General features: G+C 36.0%; 2 protein-coding genes across 8 annotated transcripts; both read right to left on the bottom strand.

Annotated features, from left to right (window-relative positions):
• Positions 1-401: 401 nt before the first annotated feature.
• On the bottom strand, positions 402-5,793 carry LOC122032132 (pentatricopeptide repeat-containing protein At2g22070-like). Of its 3 annotated transcripts, none has more exons than XM_042591402.1 (2): positions 3,228-5,793; positions 402-2,275 (listed from the first exon to the last, which is right to left on the bottom strand). In XM_042591402.1, exon 1 carries the CDS (start codon positions 5,724-5,726, stop codon positions 3,351-3,353), a length of 2,376 nt encoding a protein of 791 aa, XP_042447336.1. In that variant the 5' UTR covers positions 5,727-5,793; the 3' UTR covers positions 402-2,275; positions 3,228-3,350. The 3 variants fall into 3 exon arrangements, with proteins under 3 accessions (XP_042447336.1, XP_042447327.1, XP_042447340.1); XM_042591393.1 differs by having other exon boundaries at positions 402-1,897; XM_042591406.1 differs by having other exon boundaries at positions 402-900.
• A 1,439-nt stretch (positions 5,794-7,232) lies between these two features.
• LOC122032102 (putative pentatricopeptide repeat-containing protein At3g25970) lies at positions 7,233-12,102 on the bottom strand. 5 transcript variants are annotated; one of them, XM_042591368.1, is made up of 3 exons: positions 8,489-12,102; positions 7,625-8,218; positions 7,233-7,513 (listed from the first exon to the last, which is right to left on the bottom strand). In XM_042591368.1, exon 1 carries the CDS (start codon positions 12,055-12,057, stop codon positions 9,676-9,678), a length of 2,382 nt encoding a protein of 793 aa, XP_042447302.1. In that variant the 5' UTR covers positions 12,058-12,102; the 3' UTR covers positions 7,233-7,513; positions 7,625-8,218; positions 8,489-9,675. The 5 variants fall into 5 exon arrangements, with proteins under 5 accessions (XP_042447302.1, XP_042447285.1, XP_042447293.1 ...); XM_042591359.1 differs by having other exon boundaries at positions 7,237-8,218; positions 8,489-8,610; positions 9,550-12,102; XM_042591374.1 differs by having other exon boundaries at positions 7,237-8,218; positions 8,489-8,597; positions 9,550-12,102.
• Positions 12,103-16,936: the final 4,834 nt, after the last annotated feature.

The raw sequence follows: 16,936 nt of genomic DNA, 5'->3' as shown, positions 1-16,936 counted from the left end.
AGCGGCGGCGGGTGTCAATCATTTTAAAATCACTTAATTTATGATATTATTTTTACAAATTACTTAGTTTTATAAATTTTAATTTTCTTTATTTTCAAGATCGGCAATATGATTTTTTTTATTTATTAAATTTTATGCTTAAAGCGGTCAATTTGGATGGATAAAAAATTTAAATAGATTGAATTAAAATTTTATTAATTTATTTAAAAGTAGAATTAAATAAGCCAACTCATGTCTATTGCAAATCCAAACAGCCCGGCATGTGGTGAAATGAAATTAGCTGGTTGAGAAAATATATATATTTTTTCGGCTCAACCTAAAAAAATTTTAGCTAACAATCCGACCCATCATATGATGGATTTCTAATCGACGACCTATTTAACAGTTCTATATCTATGCGGGATAACTTTAGTTAATTCTCAATAAAAATAATATTTTTCGGCATTACAAAAGATACTTGGAAGGAATTATATGCCATAGCTATACCAATGCCTTAACTTTCTTTGCAATGAATTGTCTCCAAATTCTGATCAACTAGATCTCTATATAAATTTCCTAACTTTGTCTCTAATAAGATGCAAATGGATTGATCGTTCCTTTCTGCCTGTCGCGCCTCAAACCGATTCAAATTTCAAGCCTACGAGAAACCCTTTCCCCATATCACGGTCAGCTTTCTCCCAAACTACTCTTTTGAGTTGGGATGTCCGAAGATGCCAATCATGAGCTCCTTTCTTCAATCCTATTCAACTTCAGACGGGATCCTCTCGTCCCGTCTGTCCTGATCCACTCCTGGACCAGGGGCTTAAATCCCATCAATCACTGTAATGGACCATGACCTGGTCCGTTAAAAATGGACCAGAGGATCCCTGCACATTCAACTTTGCCTGCAAGGCTGTAACTCTGCACATTGCGATACTGTGTTTGGCAATGTAATAATATGCTTATAAAGCGAAAAAATTGAAGAGGATGAACTATTTGACGAAACGTCAGGCAGTAATATAACCAAACAGTTGGATCAAACCCCAAATTGTAGCATGAAATTTCACTTTCCACTAATAATAAAACCCCAAAGAACTTGAGATTCATGGTTTGATAAAGTTCTACAAACCTGTGGCGAAAACAAATCCCCTGACGCAGTGCTATGACTGAATTCATCTTCTGATTTCGGAGAAGAATACGAAAAGCAGTGTAACAACCGGGAAGGAACAAAATTGCATCATATGTCAACTCCATGTTCAGTGATACGGAAGAAGGTCCTATAGTTTCAGCAACAAATTTAAAAAATTCTCAATCATGGATCCAAACAAGGAGCTGTTGCGGAGTATCGATAAAAAAAAAATGATTAACCATGTCAGATATCTTTGACCTTGGGATGACTAGCCCAACCCCACGTAAGTTTCTCATCGATTGTCAGGGTAAATCGGGAAGCGCTCGTGGCGGACGGCCCAGAAGCTAAACATCCCTTGGTTGTGAGCCCCATTTGGAGGAAAAATTTCTGCAAATGCGCTATAGCTGGGAATCGAATCGTAGATGTCTGGATAACAACTAAACGCCCTTCCCACCATAGCCCCGGCGATAGTTTCACCAGTAAGTGGTCAAACGAGCATTTTATGGCTCTATCTCACCTTTTTTTTTCTACAAACCTGAACTTTAAATCATACCGAACTTCAAATATCTTTAATGAAGTTGTCATATCATGCTAGAAGAGGCTATTTGAGCCATAAGGCCTTTTTTGGTTGATAAACCATGAGGCCTCTTCCAATACGATAATGTATCCTTGATGTCAAGCTGCTGCAAAACACAGATATTCTTCTGCGAACAGCGAAGCTTTATAAAAAAGGTTGCGGTATCAGGATTAACTTTCAGCATGCCCAGTGACAAGAAACAATCAAATTATCTGAAAACAATGAACTAATGAGTTAGTAACATTAGCATGTAAAGCCGACTTTTCTTAACTGTAGCATTTTCCCATCAGGATGAGTGAGAGCTTCCACCACAGATTTGGAAATGGAAATAGACGAGAAACAAGCAAGGCATTTGATATAAGAGACAGTAGATCGTGACATAAAAGCAGTGACATAAATATAAAATCGCTTGGGGACAAACAAGTGCTCCTATGAAGCAGCCAAACAGGAATATAAAACCATGAGAGATGCATAATCAAACCTAGTTGGATGGAAATTCAACATATCTTGAAGTTGATCCTGGGGGAAGATGGATCATGTCATGGATTAAGTCACTGTCATAGTCCTCTTCTCCCTCTACCACCTCCTAGCTGTTAATTGATACTACCACAAATCAACACACATGTCGCTAAATAAAAGATATTACCAGTCAGTTTGTCAACCAATATCTGACACAAACCAAAGTACCAAATCCATATTACTTTCGGGACCAACATATGGTTTACACCAAATATTTCAATACTTTGGGATCCACAGTACACCCTTAAACTATCATGCATCATAGTCCCTCACCTCCCTCTAAACTTGTCCTTGCAAATTTCTAAACATCTACCTTTAAACTATTCTTGCTAAGGAATCATGGATGCAGCATTGCACAACAACCTGTGGATAAGAACCATCGCAAGCATACCCAAAATCCATGCTGCTAAATTTGAAAGTAATAAAATGTTTGTTTGTCACATGAAAAATGATTTAAAAATGATAATGTGGTTTTAATATGAATAGCAACAACATCACTTAAAATAGAAACCAAGCCAAAGATGAGCATAAAAAGTATGGTTGAAAGAGTGAATGATACTTAAAGATCAAATTTTTTTTTAAAAAAACAAATAAATTTCCACAATTCAACTGTAGTTTGAGTACTGGCAGCCTACTACCATGTGATTTGAAATAATTTTGATTAAAAAAGAAAAGAATCACAAATCTCAGCACAAATAATTATACATTCAGATATTGCTGATTGAAAGCATTGGTAAAATTAAAATGATGCCAATAAAACTTGGGTGTCAAGAGAGGTTGATTCACAGGTATAGCAACATTATTTCGAAAAGCTAGTGCACTGAGATAGTCAGCATGTTGAGATATAGTAGTAAGTTGGCATAAAAATACACATTGCCTAAGCATTTTCAAATTGCATTTGCTCTAAAATTTGTGCGTCATATGTTGCAAATTCTTAGCCCTTAGTTAAATTCTCAATCTAAAAGTACAGACAAGCAAATTTTCAATTTCATGTTTTGCAATAAACAAAACCAGAAGACTAACCTGTACGTTTGAAATGGATCAATGTTATTGTCGCACAAGCACTAATCCTCCATCAAAGTCAAATTTCAGTGCAGAAGTCACGGCATAATGCCAAATGTGAACTTTTGCTAGACAATGATTCCATCAATCTGCTCTGTTTTGGCCATTCATTCTACTAAAGTAGTTCCAGTAGGCAGATGCTAAAAGTTGAATATTCTTTGATATGGTATCTGGTTTTGATCCATCTACAGTGACAATTGAATCAAAGGAGCTAGAAGTGAACTCATTTTCACTCCCTAATTCTCCAAATTTCTGGTACATATGCGTCAAATATAAATCAATTTGTGCCTTCACATGATAGCCGTTCTTTATAATTTGGGCATGAACTTGCTTTCCATTTTCCACCAACATAGACTCGATGCAAACTGCTAAAAGAGAGGCAAAACTTCTGAGATCTGGCAATATGCCTGATCTAGACATTTGACTGTATAATTGTAATACTTCTGATGAAAAACCATGTTTTGCATATCCAGAAAGCATTATATTCCATGAAACAATGTTGTGCTGAGGCATCATCTCAAAAAGCTTCTTCGCAGTTTCATGCATTCCCAAACTCATGTACCCACTTACTAGTGCAGTCCAGCTAAAAATATTGTGCATGTTTATATCAGCAAATGCACGTGATGCAGGATCAATGTTCCAGCATTTCCCATACATATCTATGAGAGCAGTTCCAACTACAACATCTGATTCAAAACCTAACTTGTACGCAAAGGCGTGAAGTTGTGTTCCGACATGCAGATTTAATAAACTTGAACATGAATCAATAACAATTGATAATGAAACATTATCTGGCAGTATACCTGAAGAAGTCATGACAGAAAACATATGGATGGCCTCATTAATCAAATTATTTGATGCAAACCCAGAAATCATGGAAGTCCATATAATATGGTTTGGATGCTTGACGGACCCAAATATTCTTACCGCAGCTTGACAATTTAAATTGCTGCTGTACATGGTAATAAGAGCACCAGCTACAAAAAGAGATGAATCAACTCCCAACTTCACTATCAGTGAGTGAAGTTGTTCACCAAAACTTAATTCCAGATGCACACCACTGGCGAGGAGGCTTCCAAAGGTGTAATCATCACCATACTTACCATCCATCTGCATTCTTTTAAAGGTTGCAGAAGCCTCTCCAAACAAACCTGCTGCAGCATAACCTCCAATCAATGCATTCCATAGTGTGACACTTTTCACGGTCAAGCTTTCAAACAATTTGTGTGCACTATCAAACAATCCATGTTTAACATATTCAGCTATTAGTACGCTCTGTGAGAAGTCATCAACAACAGCTAAATCATGACATACTTTTTGTGCATCAATAAAGCACCCACATTTTGCGTAGAGGGCCACTAAGGCACTTCCAACAATTCTGTCTGCTCCAAGGCCACTTCTAAGAATACTAGCATGAATCTTCGATCCTTTTCTAAGATCCAACAACCCTGTACATGCATTTAAAACACTAACAAAGCACATCCAATCAGGTATCAAACCATTTGTAAGCATTTTATTGTAGAAATCAATTGCCTTCTCATTTCTACCATGCTGTGAACATCCAGCCACAATGGTAGTCCAAGAGATGACATTCTTTTCCGGCATATTGTTGAAGAAATTAATTGCATCACTAATCTTTGAACACTGTATATAACCATCAAGCATTGTGTTCCAAGTAAAGAGCTCTTTAACATCCATTTGATCAAAAAATCTAGCAGCATCATCAAACTGTTCACATTTTGAATAGCATCCAACCACAGCACTACCCACATGAACATGCGAATCAAGTCCAAGCTTTACAGAAAACCCATGAAGTGCCTCTCCATTCTGTATAAATCTAAGATTGGCACAGGCACTAATCACACTGGAAAGCCCATAACGATCGATATCGCAATCAGAATGTCTCATCAAAGCAAACAACTCCAGTGCCTCCTCGCATGGTCCCCAATGATCATATGCTGCGATCATCGTATTCCACGAAACCGCACCCCGCTTGGGCATTTCATCAAACAAGCGTCTACCTTCACTTAAAAAGCCAAACTCGCAGTACCCAGCGATCAGAATGTTCCAAGAATGCAACCTTTTCTCCCCCAACCTTCTGAAAACCCAACGGGAGTCGTCCAAGGAGCCGCACTTACCGTACACATTGATGAGATGGTTGCAGACGAAGGGGTCCTGATCGAAGCAGGTGACGACCATATGGGCGTGGAGCTGCCGCCCGATGAGTAGGGAATCGGCGTCAGCGCAGCGTCGGAGGATGGAGACGAAGCACTCCGGATAGACCGGGCGGCCGAGGTGGCGGCGGAGGATGAGGGATCGGATGGCGTCCTTGAGCCGGCCGGCGGATGCGAGGGATTGGATGTCCTGGGGTATCGCCAGGGCCTTAATGGACGCCTGTGGGGATGCGGATGTGGAGAAGATTCGGGTGATGGCTGGCCATCGGCAGATGTGAGATCTCATGAAAGCTCGAGTTGGAGAGAAAGAGACCAAGGAGCCGCAACGACGGCTGCTCGATAAAAATTTTGGCAAATTTCCAAAAGACACTATTTTTTTTTTCCAAAATAAAGAATTTATCATGTAATAAAATAAAATAAAATAACTGGATTGTTGAAAATGAATTTGATAGGTCAATCCAGTCGATCCAAAAATTATCAGGTCAGAATTGTGAATTTTCAGATTCCGATTAAATTAGGATTTTTTTTTAGTTGGGTTAGAATTGAAATGACTTTGAGTTGATCGGAATTTAAGATTTAGTATTTTTTTTTAAAATTAAATTAAATTAAACTAAATAATTATATAAAGGAAAATAAATCACATGATCAATTTATAATGGAATGTTTTTTTTCCAAGAACATACGTCTATCATAAATTAATCTCTTAACGTATTATAATAAATCTATCATCTTACAAACAACATTTTATAGGGATTTCATTATCCACCATGAAGACCGAGAGATAAATTATAATACTAAACCCTCGGCAGGAACTTATTTCTATTTTTATTTTGCATATCTAAATACTTGTCAATATAAAATTATTTTTTTAAAAAATAAAAGAAATCTACAGATAGCATCACTAAGAGTAATCTAATTTCATTATTTTTATTAAAATATAAAAAAATCATATCCATGATGATTTTGATACATGTTAAAGAATTTAGAAAACAAAATTAAATTGTAATTTTTGTAAAAACAGAACATATTTTTGGATTAAAATCTTGACATTTAAAAAAAACACCTCGATGCTTAGGGCGCTATTATATTTATATAAAAATCATAAGCGGATCTTGGACTGTTGGACATCTTATAAGATGAGTATTGTAGTTGTTATTATATATAACATTTAATTTAATTCAATAGAGTATTGTCCGTAATTTACGGATCAAGAGATGGTTTACTGTACGAGGACCATTGATTTGGATGGAATCCACTTTTAGGTTAGTAAGATCTATCCAAATCAAAGGTCTATAATAGTGAACCATCCCTTGATCCACAAATTACGAACTAGAGGATCTATCCTCAAAACAGGCCGGCATGTGATGGAATGAAATTAGTTTACGGGTTGAGAAAATATATATATTTTTATAATTTAAAATTAAAATAAAAAATTCAATGAACTCGTGGACGAAACTTAAAAATTTTTAGCTAACAATCCGATCCACCTGGGCTAAACTTAAAAATTTTTAGCTAACAATCCGACCCACCATATGATGGATTTTTAACCGACGACGTATTTAAGAGCTCTATCTATGCGAGATAACTTCAGTTAACCCTTTCCCCGCATCACGGTCAGCTTTCTCCCAAACTACTCGTTTGAGTTGGGTTGTCCGAAGATGCCAATCATGAGCTCCTTTCTTCAATCCTATTCAACTTTGCCTGCAAGGCTGTAACTCTACACATTGCGATACTGTGTTTGGCAATGTAATCACATGCTTACAAAGCGAAAACATCGAAGAGGAAGAACTATTTGACGAAACGTCAGGCAGTAATATAACCAAACAGTTAGATCAAACCCCAAATTGTAGCATGAAATTTCACTTTCCACTAATAATAAAACCCCAAAGAACTTCAAATTCATGGTTTGATAAAGTTCTACAAACCTGTGGCGAAAACAAATCCCCTGACGCAGTGCTATGACTGAATTCATCTTCTGATTTCGGAGAAGAATACGAGAAGCAGTGTAACAACCGGGAAGGAACAAAATTGCATCATATGTCAACTCCATATTCAGTGATACGGAAGAAGGTCCTATAGTTTCAGCAACAAATTTAAAAAATTCTCAATCATGGATCCAAACAAGGAGCTGTTGTGGAGTATCGATAAAAAAAAAATGATTAACCATGTCAGATATCGTTGAACCTGGGGCGATCGGCCCGGTCCCACGGAATTTTCCCACCGATTGCCAGGATAATGAGAAAACGCTTGTGGCGGACGGCCCAGAAGCTTAACATCCCTTGGTTGTGAGCCCCATTTGGAGGAAAAATTTCTACAAATGCACCATAGCTGAGAATCGAACCGTGAGTGTCTGGATGACAACTGAACGCCCTTCCCACCATAGCCCCGGCGATAGTTTCACTAGTAAGTGCTCAAACGAGCATTTTATGGCTCTATCTCACCTTTTTTTTCTACAAACCTGAACTTTAAATCATACCGAACTTCAAATATCTTTAATGAAGTTGTCATATCATGCTAGAAGAGACTATTTGAGCCATAAGGCCTTTTTTGGTTGATAAACCATGAGGCCTTCCAATACGATAATGTATCCTTGATGTTAAGCTGCTACAAAACACAGATGGCATACATCCCGAGCAGAACCCAAGTTCAACACAGTATTGCACAATCAGAGTAATGCATCTGAGCATATTCTTCTGCGAACAGCGAAGCTTTATGAAAAAGGTTGCGGTATCAGGATTAACTTTCAGCATGCCCAGTGACAAGAAACAATCAAATTGCCTGAAAACAATGAACTAATGAGTTAGTAACATTAGCATGTAAAGCCGACTTTTCTTAACTGTAGCATTTTTCCATCAGGATGAGTGAGAGCTTCCACCACAGATTTTGAAATGGAAATAGACGAGAAACAAGCAAGGCATTTGATATAAGAGACAGTAGATCGTGACATAAAAAGCAGTGACATAAATATAAAATCACTTGGGGACAAACAAGTGCCTCTATGAAGCAGCAAAACAGGAATATAAAACCATGAGAGATGCATAATCAAACCTAGTTGGATGGAAATTCAACATATCTTGAAGTTGATCCTGGGGGAAGATGGATCATGTCATGGATTAAGTCACTGTCATAGTCCTCTTCTCCCTCTACCACCTCCTAGCTGTTAATTGATACTACAACAAATCAACACACATGTCGTTAAATAAAAGATATTAACAGTCAGTTTGTCAACCAATATCTGGCACAAACCAAAGTACCAAATCCATATTACTTTCATGACCAACATATGGTTTACACCAAATATTTCAATACTTTGGGATCCACAGTACACCCTTAAACTATCATGCATCATAGTCCCTCACCTCCCTCTAAACTTGTCCTTGCAAATTTCTAAACATCTACCTTTAAACTATTCTTGCTAAGGAATCATGGATGCAGCATTGCACAACAACCTGTGGATAAGAACCTCGCAAGCATACCCAAAATCCATGCTGCTAAATTTGAAAGTAATAAAATGTTTGTTTGTCACATGAAAAATGATTTTAAAAATGATAATGTGGTTTTAATACGAATAGCAACAACTTCACTTAAAATAGAAACCAAGCCAAAGATGAGCATAAAAAGTATGGTTGAAAGAGTGAATGATACTTAAAGATCAATTTTTTTTAAAAAAAAACAAATAAATTTCCAATTCTACTGTAGTTTGAGTACTGGCAGCCTACTACCATGTGATTTGAAATAATTTTGATTAAAAAAGGAAAAGAATCACAAATCTCAGCACAAATAATTATACATTCAGATATTGCTGATTGAAAGCATTGGTAAAATTAAAATGATGCCAATAAAACTTGGGTGTCAATAGACGTTCTGAATCAGAAGTATAGCAACATTATTACGAAAAGCTAGTGCACTGAGATAGTCAGCATGTTGAGATATAGTGGTAAGTTGGCATAAAAATACACATTGCCTAAGCATTTTCAAATTGCATTTGCTCTAAAATTTGTGCGTCATATGTTGCAAATTCTTAGCCCTTAGTTAAATTCTCAATCTAAAAGTACAGACAGCAAATTTTCAATTTCATGTTTTGCAATAAACAAAACCAGAAGACTAACCTGTACGTTTGAAATGGATTAATGTTATTGTCGCACAAGCACTAATCCTCCATCAGAGTCAAATTTCAGTGCAGAAGTCATGGCAAAATGCCAAATGTGATGAACTTTTGCTAGACAATGATTCCATCAATCTGCTCTGTTTTGGCCATTCATTCTACTAAAGTAGTTCCAGTAGGCAGATGCTAAAAGTTGAATATTCTTTGATATGGTATCTGGTTTTGATCCATCCACAGCATCTGTGACAATTGAATCAAAGGAGCTAGAAGTGAACTCATTTTCACTCCCTAATTCTCCAAATTTCTGGTACATATGCGTCAAATATAAATCAATTTGTGCCTTCACATGATTGCCGTTCTTTATAATTTGGGCATGAACTTGCTTTCCATTTTCCACCAACTTAGACTCGATGCAAACTGCTAAAAGAGAGGCAAAAATTCTCAGATCTGGCAATAGGCCTGATCTAGACATTTGACTGTATAATTGTAATACTTCTGATGAAAAACCATGTTTTGCATATCCAGAAAGCATTATATTCCATGAAACAATGTTGTGCTGAGGCATCATCTCAAAAAGCTTCTTCGCAGTTTCATGCATTCCCAATCTCATGTACCCACTTACTAGTGCAGTCCAGCTAAAAATATTGTGCATGTTTATATCAACAAATGCACGTGATGCAGGATCAATGTTCCAGCATTTCCCATACATATCTATGAGAGCAGTTCCAACTACAACATCTGATTCAAAACCTAACTTGTACGCAAAGGCGTGAAGTTGTGTTCCGACATGCAGATTTAATAAACTTGAACATGAATCAATAACAATTGATAATGAAACATTATCTGGCACTATACCCGAAGCAGTCATGACAGAAAACATATGGATGGCCTCATTAATCAAATTATTTGATGCAAGCCCAGAAATCATGGAAGTCCATATAATATGGTTTGGATGCTTGACGGACCCAAATATTCTTACCGCAGCTTGACAATTTAAATTGCTGCTGTACATGGTAATGAGAGCACCAGCTACAAAAAGAGATGAATCAACTCCCAACTTCACTATCAGTGAGTGAAGTTGTTCACCAAAACTTAATTCCAGATGCACACCACTGGTGAGGAGGCTTCCAAAGGTGTAATCATCACCGTACTTACCATCCATCTGCATTCTTTTAAAGGTTGCAGAAGCCTCTCCAAACAAACCTGCTGCAGCATAACCTCCAATCAATGCATTCCATAGTGCGACACTTTTCACGGTCAAGCTTTCAAACAATTTGTGTGCACTATCAAACAATCCATGTTTAACATATTCAGCTATTAGTACGCTCCGTGAGAAGTCATCAACAACAGCTAAATCATGACATACATTTTGTGCATCAATAAAGCACCCACATTTTGCGTAGAGGGCCACTAAGGCACTTCCAACAATTCTGTCTGCTCCAAGGCCACTTCTAAGAATACTAGCATGAATCTTCGATCCTTTTCTAAGATCCAACAACCCTGTACATGCATCTAAAACACTAACAAAGCACATCCAATCAGGCATCAAACCATTTGTAAGCATTTTATTGTAGAAATCAATTGCCTTCTCATTTCTACCATGTCGTGAACATCCAGCCACAATGGTAGTCCAAGAGATGACATTCTTTTCCGGCATATTGTTGAAGAAATTAATTGCGTCACTAATCTTTGAACACTGTATATAACCATCAAGCATTGTGTTCCAAGTAAAGAGCTCTTTAACATCCATTTGATAAAAAAATCTAGCAGCATCATCAAACTGTTCACATTTTGAATAGCATCCAACCACAGCACTACCCACTTGAACATGCGAATCAAGTCCAAGCTTTACAGAAAACCCATGAAGTGCCTCTCCATTCTGTATAAATCTAAGATTGGCACAGGCACTAATCACACTGGAAAGCCCACAACGATCGATATCGCCATCAGAATGTGTCATCAAAACAAACAACTTCAGTGCCTCCTCGCATGGTCCCCAATGATCATATGCTGCGAGCATCGTATTCCACGAAACCGCATCCCGCTTGGGCATTTCATCAAACAAGCGTCTACCTTCACTTAAAAAGCCAAACTTGCAGTACCCAGCGATCAGAATGTTCCAAGAATGCAACTTTTTCTTCCCCAACCTTCTGAAAACCCAACGGGAGTCGCCCAAGGAGCCGCACTTACCGTACACATTGATGAGATGGTTGCAGACGAAGGGGTCCTGATCGAAGCAGGTGACGACCATATGGGCGTGGAGCTGCCGCCCGATGAGTAGGGAATCGGCGTCAGCGCAGCGTCGGAGGATGGAGACGAAGCACTCCGGATAGACCGGGCGGCCGAGGTGGCGGCGGAGGATGAGGGATCGGATGGCGTCCTTGAGCCGGCCGGCGGATGCGAGGGATTGGATGTCCTGGGGTATCGCCAGGGCCTTAATGGAAGCCTGTGGGGATGCGGATGTGGAGAAGATTCGGGTGATGGCTGGCCATCGGCAGATGTGAGATCTCATGAAAGCTCAATTTGGAGAGAAAGAGACCGGAGCCGCAACGACGGCTGCTCGATACAATTTTGGCAAATTTCCAAAAGACACTATTTCTTTTTTCAAAATAAAGTATTTCTCATGTAATAAAATAAAATAAAATAAAATAACTGGATTGTTGAAGCAGTAAAATAGAGAAAAATTCTTAATTATAATTATAACTTTGTATGCAGTTCTCAATGATAAAAAATTTTGTTTTCACTCTCGTATGTAAAGTATTACTTTCTCATGCAAATATTGTTATCTAAATTGTCCCTAAGATTTTTTAGGTATAAAAAACCTAAAAACGAATATATTTCCGATTAAATTCAGCACTTTACATTATAATTCAGTACTTTATACTAGAATCGAGTATATTTTCTATCAAAATTATTCCTCATATTTTTTGGTACAAATAGTCTAAAAATAAGTATAATTTCTATTAAATTCAGCCCATTAAATTAGAATTGAGTATATTTTCTATTAACTTGAGTTGAATTTTTTTCATGTTTAATATAATTCCTTATAAATTTAGCATCATTTACTATTTAAAGAAAATCTAATATATTTTTCATCCAATTGAGTACCATTTAAAGAAAATTTATTATATTTTCCATCTAATTGAGATGAAAAAAGAATCATAATCAATTTGATAAAAAATATACTAGATTCTAATTTAATGTATCGAATTTAAGAGGAATTATATTGATTTTTGGACTTTTTATACCTAAAAATATTATGAATAATTAGGTAAATATGTTTGACTAGGGAGTGGAAAAAAAATTTTTATGGAGAGAGACTGCATGTAAAAATTTGTTTGTCAAAAGAGACTACAAGACAATTTTCCCTTGTTGAAAATGAATTTAATAGGTCAATCTAGTCTATCCAAAATGAGTAGGTCAGAATTGAGAGTTTTCAGATTCCAATTAAATTATTATTTTTTTAGTTGGGTTAGAATTGGATTGACTTTGACTGCATCACAATTTAGGATTTAGTAATTTTTTAAAATTAAATTAAATTTTATTTTAAAAATTAAGATATTTTAGATATATAATATTCAAATGTTATTAGAATAATAATAAAATATTAAGATAAAAATAAAGAATTATAAATAAAAATAGTAAAAAAAAACTACTCCTCTTCATCCTCAATTATAGTAAAATTAATTATCTTACCGTCAATTTTCAGATTATATTAAGAAAGGTAGGTAAATCACATGATCAACTTATAATCAATTGTTAAATTATAATCAATTGCTAAATTAACTAGGGATGTGAAGAATTTTTTTTCTCCAAAGCATACGTTTATCATAAATTAATCTCTTAACTTATTATAACAAATTTATCACCCTATGGCATTTTATAAGGACTTCATTAACCACCCTGAAGAATAAGAGATAAATCATGATAACAAACCCTTGACAGGAACTTATTTCTGTTTTTATTTTGCATATCTAAATGCTTGTCAATATAAAATTATTTTTTTTTAAAAAAATAAAAGAAATCTACAGATACCATCACTGAGAGTAATCTAATTTCATTATTTTTATTAAAATATAAAAAAAAATCATATCCATGATGATTTTGATATATGTTAAAGAATTTAGAAAACATAATTAATTGCAATTTTTGTAAAAAAAAATATTTTTGGATTAAAATCTTGACATTTAAAAAAAAACACCTCGATAGGATATTTTTATTTCGGTATACCTTTACTTCCGGTGCTATTATATTTATACAAAAGTCATACGCAGATCTCAGACTTCTCATCAGGTCATTTATAGAGAAGTAAATTTAAAAAAAATTAAATAAGCTACTATAACAGAGGATATTTTTGCCGGCTTAATCGGGAATCTACCTTTGCCCATTGCTACAAATTTATCATGTGATGACCAATTTAACTATACCTTGGAGACCATAACAACTACAATTAAATGCTATAATATATAGTATATTCTAAGTAGTTGTTATAATATATAACATTTAATTTATTACTGTTATAGTATTGTATGATACTTAGTAATTTCTATGCACTTTAGTAACTACTAAATAATTATTATAATTGTTTTCAAATGATTTTAATTAATTTACAATAATTTTAATTAAATTTAAATAATTAAGTTAGTAAAGAATATTTTTATATAATAATATTCAAAGTATATGATTTAACTAGGGTTTAAGATTTTAATGAAATAGTTTGATTTTTCAAGTTGTAGTAGTGACTGAGTAGTTTCTATATGTAGTAATAGCTATTGAATAACTTTACATTACTTTACTTTGGAAGTACCTCATGGTAATTTTGATATGATCAACCAAATCAAGTTAGGTTCTGTTGTGGTTTGATGCCCTGTGTCTAAGTGTGCAGGAATTTAGGAGCACAAGAGGTCGAGTGAAAGACGCAGTAGCGAGAAGGATGACATGATAGAAAGTTGACGGGTTCGATGCGTCCGAGGGACGAGGTGTTGGGAAGAGTATGATAGTAGATGAGAAGGAGGCGCGTGGCGTTTCTGAGGGAAGAGAAGCCGGAGCGGAAGGTTGTTCAAGAAGGCCGGAAAATGGATTCGAGTGAGTCATATTCCAGATGGCCGAAATCACCCAAACGAATGGAGCCGGAATGGGAGGTAGTCAATAAGGCTGTTGACTTGCTAGACTTGTCTGGGCGCCCGAACCTGGTCTAGGCACCAGACCAGAAAGTTTATCGTTTCACCAACTGTCGTGATATGTTACTATGTGGATAAAATTTTATTCACGCCCAGGCACCCGGAACCCTTCTAGGCGTTCCGATCAAGGCTGTAAATACAGTCCTAATCCCAGTAGCTAAACAGAATACTTGTAAATAATCTACTTTCAGTTTAGCTTTGTAATTCGGTACTTTAACTTCTGTAAGAGGCTTCTACATCCGAAGGAGACTTTAGTGAACTTTCAACGTCTTAGATTAATAATCTCCTGGTTGCAAACTAAGTAAAAGATCTGTCTCTTCCTTTTTAATTAGCTTCTTAATTCTTTTTATGCAAGTGTTTATTAAATTAGTTTGAAAAGTTGAGAAAGGTTTGCATTTTTATTTACAGGATAATTCATCCCCCTCTTATCGGTTGTTAGGGGACCAACACACTTATCTTATAAATAGGAGTATTTGATAGAAATAAAATACAAGACAACTCTCTCTTCTTTTATTATGAATTATAATATGTTATCAACACGAGTGCTCTTTTATGTTTGAACTCATAATCATTCTTATTCTTAGTTTTTGAAACTCTCAAAATAATATAGATTTTTAATTTTAGTTTGATGTTTATATCTTTAGTTTTATATTAATGCTCCTGAAGTAGCAGGATATTTAGATTTAATATTGATTCTTTTGAAGTAGCATAAATTTTAAATTTATATTGATGCTTCTAAAAAAGTATAATTTTTAATTTTATATTGATGTTTATGAAGAGGCACAACTTTTAATTTATATTGATGCTCCTAAAGTAGCATAACATAAACTTATGTTGATATATTGATACATCTGTAATTTAAAATATAAGATATAAGATTTATCAATGTTCTTGAAAAATATTGATATATGATATAAGATATAAGTTTTATCAATATTCCTGAAGAATATTGATTTACGATCAACACATTATTGGTACAATTGTCTTTGGGTCAAAGTTGACTAGTTTAACTTAAGCTTGAGTTTTGATATTTGACAATATATGGAGATTGCAGGTATAATTATCCATTAGGGAGAATGTTGATGCAAGTCTCCTCTAGTCAAAGGTTGACCTAGTTTGAAATGAGAGAATAGTCAAGTAGGTCAAGATTGAGTGGATAATTAGCTGAAAAAGTTCTAATTGGAGGTTAGGCAAGGACAAGACCAATGAGATGGTTAGCAGAAGAAGAGAAACTAAGTGGATCAATGTTGACTGGACACTTGGTGTGAAAAGTCCTGGTGAGTGAAGCCGGGTAGTGAGGAAGTTCTCGTGAGTGAAGTCAGGTAGTTAGAAAGTCTCGATGAGTGAAGCCATGTAGTGAGGAAGTCCTGGTGCATAAAGCTAGGCAGTTGGAAAGTACCGGTGAGTAAATTCAAGCAGTGGGAAAATCTTAGTGAATGAAGCTAGGTGGTGAGAAGTCATGGTGAGCGAAGACGAATAGTGAGGAAAGTTCTGGTGAATGAAGCCATGCAGATGGAAAGTCCTAGTGAATGAAGTCAGACAATTGAAAAGTCCAGGTGAGTGAAGCCGAGAAGTAGGAATTCTTGATAAGTGAAGCTAGATAGTATGAAAACATTGGTAAGTACAGTAAGGCAGTGTGAAAATCCTAGTTGTTGGTGCAATATTCCTGGGTCAAGGTTGACCAAGTTGACTAAGCTTGAGTTGGCTCAAGCTTGAGTCTTAATATTTGGGTTTCGATGTTTGACAATATAGGAAAATTGTAGGTGCAATCGACCGATTAGGGAGATTGTTGGTGCAATTTTCCTCTGGTCAAGGTTTGACCAGTTTGATGTGAAGAAGACTCAAGTAGATCAAGGTTGACCAGATACTTGACTGGAAAAGTCCTGGTGAGTGAAGTCGGGCAAGTGAAAATCCTAGTGTGAAAATCCTAGTGAGTGAAACTAGGTAAACATCCTAGTGAGTGAAGCAAGACAGTGGGAAAGTCTCGGTGAGTGAAGCTGGGCAAGTAAAAATCCTGTTGAGTGAAGCCAGGTAAAAATCCTAGTGAGTGAAGCTAGGTGAAAGTCTTGGTGAGTGAAGCCAGGCAGTTGGAAGTCCAGGTGAGTGAAGCCGGACAGTGAAAAAATCCTAGTGAGTGAAGGTAGGTGAAAGTCCTAGTGAGTGAAACTAGGCAGATGGAAAGTCTTAGTGAGTGAAGTCAGGCAGATGGAA

Source organism: Zingiber officinale, chromosome 1A, assembly GCF_018446385.1.
Source record: "Zingiber officinale cultivar Zhangliang chromosome 1A, Zo_v1.1, whole genome shotgun sequence".
Classification (NCBI taxonomy): Eukaryota; Viridiplantae; Streptophyta; class Magnoliopsida; order Zingiberales; family Zingiberaceae; genus Zingiber; species Zingiber officinale.
The sequence above is the reverse complement of the archived record's forward strand: the minus strand, read 5'-3'. Positions and strand labels throughout refer to the sequence as shown.